The 12,553-nt window shown below is 46.3% G+C and overlaps 1 protein-coding gene across 2 annotated transcripts in view; it reads right to left on the bottom strand.

Moving 5' to 3' along the window:
* Positions 1–11,659, bottom strand: part of TTC39B (tetratricopeptide repeat domain 39B) — a 123,415-nt gene extending 111,756 nt beyond the window's left edge. Inside the window, exon 1 of one of the 2 annotated variants that reach the window (XM_039256588.1) lies at positions 11,556–11,659. In XM_039256588.1, the coding sequence (XP_039112519.1) occupies positions 11,556–11,597 (42 nt within the window). In that variant the 5' untranslated portion in view covers positions 11,598–11,659. The remainder of the gene's footprint in view (positions 1–11,555) is intronic. The other variant, XM_039256590.1, reaches the window with a different exon arrangement.
* Between the last annotated feature and the right edge of the window lie 894 nt (positions 11,660–12,553).

Raw genomic sequence — 12,553 nt, 5'->3', positions numbered from 1 at the left:
TTCCTACCTGGGAAATTCTGTTTTCTCCTAGCAATTTTAAATGTTTCAATTATTTTAAGTGTTAAAAGTGTATTGAGGTGAGAGCAAATGGATACAAGGAATCTTTATGGGGTGTGGAAATGTTCTTAAATTGGATTGCAGTGGGGGGTGGGCAAAATGGATGATGGTTGAGGGGGGTGTCAAAAGGTACAAACTTCCAGTTAAAAAGTAAATAAGTCCTGGGGATGTGAGGTACAGCATGGTGACTATGGCTAATAATAACATATTGCATATTTGAATATTGCAATATTCTCTCTTAGCAAAGAGAATAGATCCTAAAAGTTCTCATTAGAAGAAAAAAAATGTAACTATGTATGGTGACAGATGTTAACTAGGCTCACTGTGATGATCATTTTGCAGTATATACAAATATCAAATCATCATGTTGTATACCTAAAACAAATAAAAGGTTTTATACCAATTATGCCTCAATTTCAAAATAACTGGATTGTAGTAATCTATGCACAATTCTGTAAATTTCCTAACAATTGCTGAATTGTATACTTAAAAAGGAGTCCATTTTATGGTATGTATTCACACCCTTCAATAAAGCTGTTTTGATTTTCAAGTGTCCTGAAATAAGGCTCATAGATCATGGAGGCAAATTCTCCTTCCTGGTTGAGAAGATAAAAATATCTCATTGTTAGAAACCCCTGAAGGGAATTCCTTTTCTCCTTTCTGCTGGGAAGAAGGACCACCCTTTCCTCTTGGAACAACGGAGCGCCTACATCCCATCCATGCCAGGTGTCAGGGCATGTGTGCCAAAAAAGGATTATCTCTTCTTCCAGGCAGCCAAGAATGCTGCATAGTTATTAAGCACCTCCACAGGAGGGAAGGAAGGAATATCTAGAAAGGCTGGAGTAGGAGAGGTGTCCACGAGTCTTAAATGATGAAGCAGAACTGTTCAGGGTGAGGAAAAGGCATATTCAAAGCTGGGAAGTGAGAAAGGACTGAGCTTCTGGGAGCTGGGGCATGGAAAGGGAACCACAAGCACTTGAACATGGCTGACAGTAGTCCTGTTAAGAATGCAAACATCTGGGTGCCACCCCAGACCTACTGAATAGGAATGGCTCACAGGGGGAGCCCAGGAATGTGCATCTTAACAAGTCACCTACTCCACTCCCTAACCTGGTGATCTATGCACACTAAAGTGTGAGAACCGATGAGCTAGATTCTAGGGAAGGCCTTTTATGTCATGCTAAGGTGTTTGCACAATACCCCAAAGGCAGGGGATTCTTGGGTGGCTCAGTTGGTTAAGCCTCTGACTTCGGCTCAGGTCATGATCTCACAGCTTGTGAGTTCAAGTCTCGGGTCGGGCTGTGTGCTGACAGTGCAGAGCCTGGAGCCTGCTTCGGATTCTGTGTCTCCCTCTTTCTCTGCCCCTCCCCTGCTTGCGTTCAGTCTGTCTCTCTCTGTCTCAAAAACAAATAAACATTAAAAAACAAAATAGCTCAAAGGCGATGAGAAGCTGTGAACAGATTTTAAGTAGGACTTGAACTTCAGGAAGAGCAGTCTGGCATGGCACATTGCTCTGGGGTGAGCAAGAACCCTTGAGCCCTTTCCACACCAGGAGTGCACACACATTGTCACCTTCTTTACCTTTTCCCCTCTTACACTAAGTGACTGAACTCAAACATACCTTTTACAGGTCATGGTCTCCTGTTAACATCCAGGTGCTACATGAGAAGACTGTAACAATGTCATGGCATTCACCAGTGTTAAAGAGGGAACAGTCCTGCACAGCTTATGCTGGAAAACCAATGGTTACCATACATACCACTTATGTGTCAATGGGGGAAATGCGATTTTCAGAATGTGACTGATAGTGCCAGATGCCTTCCTAACAAATCTCCACACAGTTCTGCTTTGAGCCTCCGTTTACCACTCTCTTTTGTGGTAAGTGGCTTCCCTCTCTCCTCAGGGATGGAAAGGGTGAAGACTGTAAACTTGCAGAATTGAGTCCTGGGATTAGCCTGAGAGGTAGGTGCCTGCATCTATCCTAAAGGAATCCAACTGCTAGACAGGGGCTGCGCCAGAGCCTGGATGGGCTGACCTTCACAGGGCCAGTTTCTTACACGGTTGAGGAAACAATGTCAAGCATCCACACGTGCTGCCTCAATAACAAAAGAGCCAAGAGTCAACATTTGTGCCCCACATGCTAAGCACTTTATAGTGAATCTCCGCAATAACCCACTCAAGTAGGGTTTATTATTTTCATTTCACAGATGAAACTGAAGCTTAGTTTATCCAAGGTTGGACATGGAAGAGGAGGGGTTCAAACTCATGTCTGTCTAATTCCAGAACATGGACCGTACACCACTTCTTGGGATGTGTCAAATAAGTTTATATTTTTTCCTAGCATTTGATGCTTATGGGAGTATTAAGGAAATAAGAAAATTTATTTCATAAGGCTTACAACACTTTATAAACAACTTACATATAGGCCCTGAAATCACCTAGTACAAAGGTCAGCAAAGTGTTTACATAAAGAATTGATAAATATCCAGGCCATGTGGGTCACTTAGTCTGTGTCCCACCTATTCAACTCTGCTTTTTAGTGAAGGCAGTCACAGGTGACCTCTACACAACCAGAAAAGGCTGGGTCCCAATAAAACTTTATTTACAAAGACAGGGGGGAAGGGGACAGAGTGCATTTGTCCTTCTAAGTCTGCCACCTGCTGACCTAGTGGAAAGGGCAATGAATGTAGAGTTAGAGCACTTGGCTTCTAATGCCAATTCTGTACCTAAGTGAGTTGAGTGATCGTGGGCCAGTCACTTCCTGTTTCTTGGATGCGTGCTTACACAGTTTTCTTCTCAGTTGGGTGCAAAAATAAGGTGAAATTATATCTGAACACACAGATTCTTCATCAAACCCCTAAGTAATAGACAGTGACAGCAATCTCTTAAGGTAAGCAAAAGGAAAAAGAGAATGACTTTTGTCATAGTAATTCTATATGCCAAGTGCTTTGTAGACTCTTAGTTCAGCCTCATCAGCACCCTTAAAGGTAGGTACCATTATTCTCATTTTACAAATGAAGAGCATCAGACAGGTTAAGTACATGCCCAAGGTCACACAGCAAATGGGAAACCAGGATCTGAACCCAGGCTGGTCCTCTTCAGCAGCTCAATACTGCTCTGCACTGGAGCAGCTGCCCTGGGCAGTGAGCACTCAGTCAGTGATTCTGCACAAATAATGACCCATGCGTGCTTCTGCGAGAGGTTTTGCAGTTAGGCCTCATTCCCCTCTCTTGAGGAATCCCTCACTCTGTCATCTGTCTTACCCTCCTTCTTTCACACCCTATTTGGCCTGAGAAACGATGTGAGAATCTGAGGTTCGTTTCCTTTAGTTCTGAATGGAAGGACTGGCCCGTGAGTTAAAAAAAAGACCAGGAACCCCAGAACTCTGGGCAAAGCAGTCCAAGGAAGCAGGGAGAGAGAAAAGGACTGAGGGGGACCCCCAGAGAAACCTGGACTGGCCCCAGAGCAGTGGGTCATGTGGTTCTGTATCTCAGAACTTAGCCAAGAGTAAGAGTCTATGTGACGAAACCTAAGTCTATGGAATTACTCAGGCGTGTCTGACTTATCTACCTCCTTAACTGCTGCATTGCACTGGGCAGTCACTTGTTTAAAACTTCCAAAACAAGTTGAGAAAGGAGAAAGCAGAACCAAGAAACAGAATCATCATTGCTTCCTTTATTTAAAAAAAAAGAGAGAGAGAGAGAGAGAGAGGAGGGATGAGGGGAGAGGAGAGAAGGAAACACATTCCCCAAATGCGGGAGGATACATGTGACTCCCCACTGAGTCTCTGAAAAGAGAAGAAAACAAACCCCAGCTCCTTCACTGAGCACTGAAGGTCTATCCGAACCTGCTGCCACACACGGCACTGCCCTGCCTGGGCCGCGCAGCTCCCACACGCCGTCCACCTGAGCGCAATGGCCTCTGTCACGCCTTGTCCAGGCCCGAGCACATTCCCTCTGCCACTCCCTCCACTAGAAGGAAAGAAGGCACGATCTGCTCCGCCGCTGCCAGCTGAAATCCACCCCTCAGTATCCAGATCGGATGCCACCATCTAGATCACAGACATCAAAGCTCAAAAGAACTTCAGAAATAGATGGTCAGTGTCAACTCTTTCATGTTACCTGTGAGGAAACCAAAGCTAGCTGGGTAGTAAAGACTTGGTCAGGAAACCAAGTTAGCTGACTTGCGGGTAGGGGCATGATGTCCTGATGACTGCCCTGTGACAGTCCTCTCCTCTTCCTAAGAGCGCCAGGTGCTTCCACTCCATCTGGATTTTCCCCTACTCCAAGTCAGAGTCATGTGTTTGGGTCTACATTCCCATGTGTCTGCTCCTCATCTTACCCGCCATGTTATCGCAGTGCTTAGCAACGCTTGCATACAGTGGGCCTTCTGCGGGCTGTAACAGTCATTGACAAACAAAAGAAAACACCAGGAAGCACGTGCCTCCCCACCTGGGGTCCTGCCTGCCTCCAATCGCCCTCCATGCACTGCCAGAGACAGCCACCTCCATCACTGGTCTCTCCACACCTCTCCTTAGCTGAAACCCTTAAATGCACACAAAACCCACAATTTGGCATGACAGAATCGGACGGCCCTTCCTACCCTTCCGGACTCATTTCCTGCCACCCAGGGACCACCGACTCTCCCCCACCTCTAAACATTATGCCTGCTGTTCCCGCTCCCTGGGACACACTTCAAGGATTCCCCTCATTACCAACTCTCTCTCATGACTAACCCCTAATCATCCTGTAAGATCCAAATTTTCTAAGAAATGGCCTCCTATAGGAGACCATCTCTGAGTACCCATCCTCCCTTTGGGGTGAGGTGCCCTCCTTCTGTATCCCCGAGGCACCCTGGCAACCCTCCTTTACGGTATAGCACAGAGTATTAGATCTATTTGTCTATACACCTCCCCCATTCCCTACTAGACCATAACTTAGAGTTGGAGCTGTGTTTGCCTCTATAGCACCTACTGCAATATAAAACACATCAAATTAGACTGAGTAATTCTTATTTACTAGTTGCAACCAGACCCAACAAATACGTATATGTCACATTATTTCAGTAAAATACTTTAAAATATGTAGGCCCTATGTATATATGTCAGCATAATATCAGCAATACTGAGGGGACATGTCTACGGATCTCATCAGAGAAGCACATTCCTACACACCCACAGTCTTCAAATAAAGAGCGTAAAAGTTGCATAACGGCATCCTGAGGAGTCCCTTTAGGGAGGTGTGGTGACCCAACCAACATGGCCAACTGGCCAGCGTGTGGCACCAATATGCACTAAGCACAGGAGTTGAATAAGAGAGGGACCAACAGAAAGCTCTCCCCAGGAAGCCTTGCAAGCACCGCGGCAGTCTCCAGGTATTCATCTTCTAGAAAGTGAGCACACGGTGACTTCAGGAGACACACGTGAGACAGCCACTGGGTCCTCCAACACTCGGGCCTGGGAGGATGTCAACAGATGGTTAGGTGGAAATCACTAGCCTCACAGAATTCACAGTATCAGATTCACACCATGGATAATTAGTAACAGCACTTACGGGCAGGGAACTAAGATAAGAAGGCAAACAGCTAGCCCTGGAAAGACCGGAGACCTGCCTAGAAAGAACATACCTGTGCCCCTGGACCTGAACGGAAGGAAGTGGGTACGAAGGGACGGGGAAGAGAAAGTGAAGGCAGGTTTCACTGAGAAGGTGGCATTCCAAGAGACTCAAGGTTGAACATATCAGGAAAATTGCCTGTTGGTTAACCTGAGAAGGAGGTGGACACTGATGGTATAAGCTGATGCTACCTTTTTCCTCCCAACTACCTGCAGAACCAATTTATAAACACCGTTTCTCAGCCCTGTCCAAATTCATGCACTCATATAAACCGTCCCTCAGGAACAAAAAGTCACAGTGAGGGGCGTGTGGGTGGCTCAGCCAGTTAAGTATCTGACTCTTGATTTCGGCTCAGGTCATGATCTCACTGTTGGTGACATCAAACCCCAGGTGAGGTTCTGTGTTGATGGCACAGAGCCTGCTTGGGATCCTCCCTCTCTCTCTCAATCTCTCTTTGCCCCTCCCCTACTCATGCTCTCTTTCTCTCAAATTAAGTACATAAACATTAAAAAAAAAAAAAAAACAGGAAAGTCCTAGTGAGCCACAAAGGTGAGCATATTCTACATGAGGTGCCCCTCACCCCCGTCCTCTACACTCACCCCTCTTGGGTTAACAGTACCACCGCCCAGCCACATAGGAACCCAGGATCATCACTAAGCAGCTCCCTGCCCCTCCTCATCCACTGACCCTCAAACTGGGGAAAAGGCTCCCAAGCCAATGCCTCCTCCACAGCCTCCCTCACATCTGGCCTCTTCTTTCAAAGACCATGGCCTCTGCTCCACTTCTGTCCCTATCTCCTCCCACATTAACTGTTGAAACAACCTCTCGCCCTTCCTGCTGCCACCTCCACAATCTGGCTGCATGCACTTCACCAGATCGATCTTCCTAAATAAATAATCTCACCACACTTGCCTCGCGAAAAAGCCTTCCAGAGTCCCATTTTTTAGGAGATTTCACCCAAACTTAACAGGATGCTCGAGATGCCGTGCCACATGATCCAAGCTGGCCTCTGCGGTCTCAGCCTGGCTCTCCGTCCCGTGTGCCAGGTGCCCTGCTGAACACGTGTGCTCTCATTCCTGACCATCTCAGCTTCCACCTAGCCTGCGCCTTTTCCCACTCACTCTGACCAGCACAGGCCTGCTCACCATTCAAGACTCAGTTCAATGCCATCTCTTTCTTAGTCTCTGTGGCATCCCTGTGTTGCACCTATTGTCCTAGGGTAATTACTAAAAGTATCCATTTACTCTCATACGGCCCTGCTATGGACAATAAACTACATGGTCCTTCTACCTAAAACCTGCCTGGATCCAAAGATACAACTAGTGACTTGTGCAACTGTGTCTTTTGCTAAGAACCTATGCTCCTCAAAGGCAATAATGCTGTCCTATCTTAGTGTGTACCTCCAGCATGTGGAGACTGTTAGCACCTGAGAGGTGCTCAATGAACATTGGGGGAATAGAAGAATCAATCTGATTCTTGGAGTGCCTCGGTGGCTTAGTGGTTAAGCGTCTGACTTGATTTCCAATCACGTCATGATCTCACAGTTCGTGGATTTGAGCCCTGCATTGAGCTCCATGCTAACCGTGTGAAGCCTGCTTAGGATTCTCTCTCTGTGTGTCCCTCTCTCTGTCTCTCTCTTTCTCTGTCCCTCCCCATCTGGCATGCATGTGCTCTCTCTCTCTCACTCTCAAAATAATAGATAAACTTTAAAAAAATGAATCTGATTCTTAAAAAAAAAAAAACTGTGGCAATCAATCTTATCTAAACTTCATCTAAAATTGCAACAGATAAATTTTCTAAGTTAGAATTAGATCTAAAAAATCCCGAGCCAAAAAGGCAGGCCATGGAAGCACCTACTATATTAGCCATTTCTTTCTCCAACTCAGTGTTTCTCAACTTTTTTTCCATATTGCCCTCCTAAGTAATCCTTTTAGACATTTTTTCCTAACCATACCCACCATGAAATTTTAATAACACTGAGATATATATAAATATGCTTTATACATTAAAAAAAGAAGTAAAAAGTTTATTGTTTTTTACTCAATAATGGATTTGGAATAACTAAATAAATATTTTAAGTTAAATTAATGTGCTTTAACTATTAACATTTTAACTTTATAACTGTATTTGCTAAGTAACTCTTAATATATTAAATTACACATGCAAATTTCTAATTTCTACATAATATCAATGCAACCAAAATTTTAAAAGACATTCAAAACTTCTATTCTTCAAAAGTAGAACAATTGAAAATTTGCCTTCTTAAAAGTTATTTTTTAAAGAAGTTATTTTGGGGGTTGCCTGGGTGGCTCAATTGGAAGAGCATGAGACTCTTGGGGTTGTGAGTTCGAGCTCCACATTGGGTATAGAAATTACTTAAACAAATAAATAAAAATGGAAACTTAAAACAAAGTTATTTTTAATGAACTTTTGCTTCACATGAGAAAATAATTTTTAACTTAAATAGTTACTAGATATTCATTCAGATACTACTGACTTGTTCATTTTTCAATACCTGAAAATTACTGGTGGACTGAATAACTTTAATAGGATTAAATAATAAAATATAACCTGTTCCTATTTAACTTTCAAATGCCAAGGCATTCATGAAAGCACTCAGGGACAAACATAAGCGACATCCAGAGGGCAACCAATGGGTGGCCTGTACATCAGAGGAGGTCACCAAGAAAGAGGACTTAAAGATCAAGTAACTGATGGAAAGTCCTCCAGGCCTATCCATCTATTTACCATCGGTTTATAGTATTGACCTTGCATACGTAAACCATGCTTATGTAATACCTAAGGAAAAATACCTAAGAAATGTTAATGTTAGATATTGTTGATCAAGCTCTGAAGGGCCACAAAACCATTGTAATATCTAAGATATTTCTGCCTCCCTCCAGAAACAATTTCTGCCACCCTTGAGGTTGCAAACCCAACTTCTGTGTTCCCACATTTATCCTCCTAGCAACTAAACGGAAAAACAACAACAGGAAACACCAGTTTACCTAAGAAAACACTCCATCTCCCAGACACCATGAAAGTCCTCTACTACCATCATCTCCTTAGAAACTCTGAAAGAAAAGGAATTCCCATTTTATTAGCTCTTCTCCCAAAAAGGAGCATCCACTCAAAAAGTATAAACTTCTAGAACTGGAAGACAGCTGATCCAGCCCCACCTTCTTCAGATGAGGAAACTAAAAAGAACCCTAAGAAAATGAGAGGCTTAGTCAATGAAATCACTAGTTATAGATAAGACCTTATCAGTCTGATTCACTGTTGTACCTGCAGGCAGATGTCTGCACGTGTAATGAATAAATGGCTAGTGGGCAAATTACTGACAGAGAGCCCGATTCATCTAATTCCTAGCTGACTACTTTTCCAATTACACCACTTTGCCCCCTTCAACTTCCCTAGGATATAAAATAATAGCCACTAAGACTATCAAATGTATATTAATTGTTTAAAAAGCTCCCTAGCTGAAATAAGCCATTTTAGTTTCACACACCCAGTAAAATTGAAGAGCAAGTCTTGTTCACTCACGGTAGAGTGCTTCAGGCCAATGAAATGTTAGGGACTTTCTACAAGTCAAGTGTACCCAGTTTACAATGCATTACTTCCTACTTGCTTAACCTGCCTTCAACTCTATTCTGGAGTTCTTATATACATGTCATATCTCCCTACCTAGACAGAGAAGCCTAGAGACCTAAAACTGTGTCTTCTCTTTCGAAGGCACCTACCAACTTTCAGCACAGAGCAAATGTTGAATAAATGTTTGCCAAATTTATACCAATAGAAATGGCATACTATAAGGTATAAATGTGAATCTGGCATTGAAAAAAAATCTGTTTATACTTTGCTCATCTCCTAGAACCAATGTAGTACATGACATGTAACAAAAGCCTAACAGTTACTGAATTTAAAAAATCAAAGACATAGCAAATAATGAGAAATTATTAAGAAACTTCACTTCTGCTTTTATTCATTCATTTAATAAATGTGCCAAGCTCTCTGCTGTTCTGAACCCTAACTTCCCCCAGAGAACTAGAGTACTCTGCCCTAGCTAATGTATCCCAACACTTGGGTTCATCTTGTAGGCAGTGGGCATAGTTAGGATGGCTCTGTATTTCAAAATGCCCAGGACTGTCCCAATTTACACCTATTGTCCAAGCGTTAATAATTAATAGCATCCCCTTTCTCTCTTAACAATGCTCTGGTCTAGACAATTATATAGCCCTAAGAGTATCAAATCTTTTTAGACTAGCGGACTAGGGATTCAAAACTTTCATTCCATATTTCCTATCTACTTCCAGTCATCTATAATACAGGTATAACACTGACCCAACTAACTGGTTATACATAAGGAAGCAGCTGGGGACAGGTTGGAACATCACATTGAGATTCTGCAGAGGGCCTTGCATGTCAGATATATGAATACTTAATTTAACATACAACAGAAAGCCATAAAAACTTTTGAGGAAGGGAGTGTATGTTGGTCAAAGCACCATGAAAGTGTTACTACCTTGATTATAGAAAAGAACTTAGGAGGAAAGAAAAACAGAAGGCTCTAGGTCATACCAAAAAGACAGCCTAAAGCTATAAATAAAGAAAGGTTGTCATGGATGAAAATAGCAACAAACATGCTATTTCATCATTTGCCTTTATGTGTAGTTTATAAGTTTCAACAAGGAATAGATGCAACTTAGCAAATTCTAGCTCATTGTTTTGTGGTCTTGGGGGTCCTCACTGCAAGGCATTGACTGTAAGGAAGGTTCTCAACGACCCGGCCTGCCCTCTTGCCCGTCAGTCGTGCAAAGGAGCTTTAGTTTGGTTTTTGTTTCGTTTTTATTTTAAGGGCTACACTGAAAGGGTTCGTTGTCAGGAGTTTCCCAACATTAAAGAGATGGACAGGAATCTTAACCCGCCTCCTCCAGATCTTCCACTATTGCATCATTTGAAACTAAACCTCCTCCAGCAGCGACTTGTAAAATTCAAGTCAGGTAAAATGGCAGCAGCAGCAGCAGCAGCAGCAGCAGCAGCAGCAAATGTGGGTGCTGCTGCCGGCCTCAACTTCCAGCGCAAGAGGGAGCGTCTCTCGGGATCTGCCAAGTGCTGAAAGGAACAATCAATAAATCAACAGGTCTAGTGCGCGCCCAAGGGTGCTCAGACCCCCGCGCGCCCGCCGCGGGAGGAAATGGCTATTTAAACACAGTTGAGAAGTGAAGAGGCCGGAGTCGGTTCGCTCCCGTCCACCACCGACACGGCGGACCTGCGTGGGAAAGGCCCGTGCCCCGTGGACTGCGGAGAAAGCACCAATTCTTGAGCTGCGGCTCGGGTCCTCTAGCCCTCCGGCCCCTCGGCAGCCCGCGCCCCGTCCGCTCGTGCAAACGCCCCTGGGGCTCCTTCTCCCGCCAGTCCTCCTGCTGCCACCGACCGAAGCCTTTCGGTTCTGCCACCTGGAAACTTCCAGGTTTGTGAGGTTACACAAACCCCAGACAGCCAGTGTCGAGACTCCAGGGTCACACCTCCAAAGAACCCAGGCGCTCCTGAAGTGGCTCCGAACAGCCCAGCGCTGCGGCTCCCGCACTCCCGCGCACTCGCACCCATCCGCCCGCAGACCCGACGTGGTGTCCTGTATCCCCACGACCCCACGGTGCCGGCCCCCCGAACGCCGCAGCGCCTCCGCTCCGAGCGCGCTCCTCGCTCCCGCGGGGACAGACCTCCCAGGCCGGGTGCCCCCAACCGCAGCCCCTGCCCCTTCCTCCCGACCGGAGGCTGCCCGCCCCAGACTGGGGACCAAGGGGGCGGGACCCTGGCAGTGCCTGCCGGGCTCGCTCATCCCTCCCGGACTCCAGCCACAGTGCCCGCACCCCCACCAGCCAGTACCTCGTCCGCCTCCAGCTCTGCTCCGTTGCCCACGAGCGCCATGTTCCTCCTCAGGCTGCAGCCACCCAAAAACTAAACAGGGAGCTCAGAGCATACGAGGTTTCTCGGCTCTAGGCTCAGCCCAGTGCCAGTAAGGGAGGAAGGGGGCGGCCCCCGGCTCCCGCCGGGGCCCGGGCGGGGCCAGTGCCGAGCCGAGCGAGTGTTTTCCCCGCCCCCGACGCCGGCGGACCAGCAGAGCATCCATTTCCCTAGCCGGCGCCAAGCGGCCCTCCTCGCCGCAAGCTCCGCCCCCCGCAGTCCTCGCCCCGCCCCCCCACGCGGCTCAAAGTGAACAGCTAACCAGGTTCCCGCTAACGAGTCTCCGCCCCCATGTGGGCGGGGTCTCTTGTGGGCAGGGTCGCTTCGTGGGCGGAGTCATCTCACCGCGGAGACTTCGGTAGTTTGGATCGCGTTCTGGTCGGGTACTTGCCGGGGCCCAGCGTAGGGAGCTCTGCCTGGGGGTGACAGGGGTGCCTCTTGCTAGCCTGGCGCCAACAGAGTGCCGAGTTGACGAGGTCAAGGGCACACTACCCCTCATGCCCGTGGAAGCATGTACCTGGTCCGTGGGCCTATACCAGTCCGCTTCCATCGCCAGGTAGGACTCAGAGATCTTGGGACCAGTGGGCAGCCCTGGGTCACTCAAGATCACCTGTCACCCAGAGGCCTCTGTCATGCCACGTGCCCAAACACTATGTCAGATAGAGGCAAGCTATGTTTGCTTCTGTGTATGTTTGAAAAATAAAAGAAAATCCACGGAACAGATATTTATACAACTCGGAGCTCCTCTACCCCACCTGCCACTCCCCTGTCACGGTTATGCCCGCGTAACATCCCACACTGACCCGTTTTGTGGTCCCAAATATGTGTATCTAATTCGAAGCTGGATGAGGGTAGAGATGCTGTCCACTTCAAGGCTGTAGCCTCAGCACTAAAACAGTGCCTTGCACATAGTAGGTACT

Source organism: Hyaena hyaena, unplaced genomic scaffold (genome assembly GCF_003009895.1).
Source record: "Hyaena hyaena isolate Hyena2069 unplaced genomic scaffold, ASM300989v1 scaffold_573, whole genome shotgun sequence".
In the NCBI taxonomy this organism is placed as follows: domain Eukaryota; kingdom Metazoa; phylum Chordata; class Mammalia; order Carnivora; family Hyaenidae; genus Hyaena; species Hyaena hyaena.
This window is presented reverse-complemented; position numbering and strand designations above follow the sequence as displayed.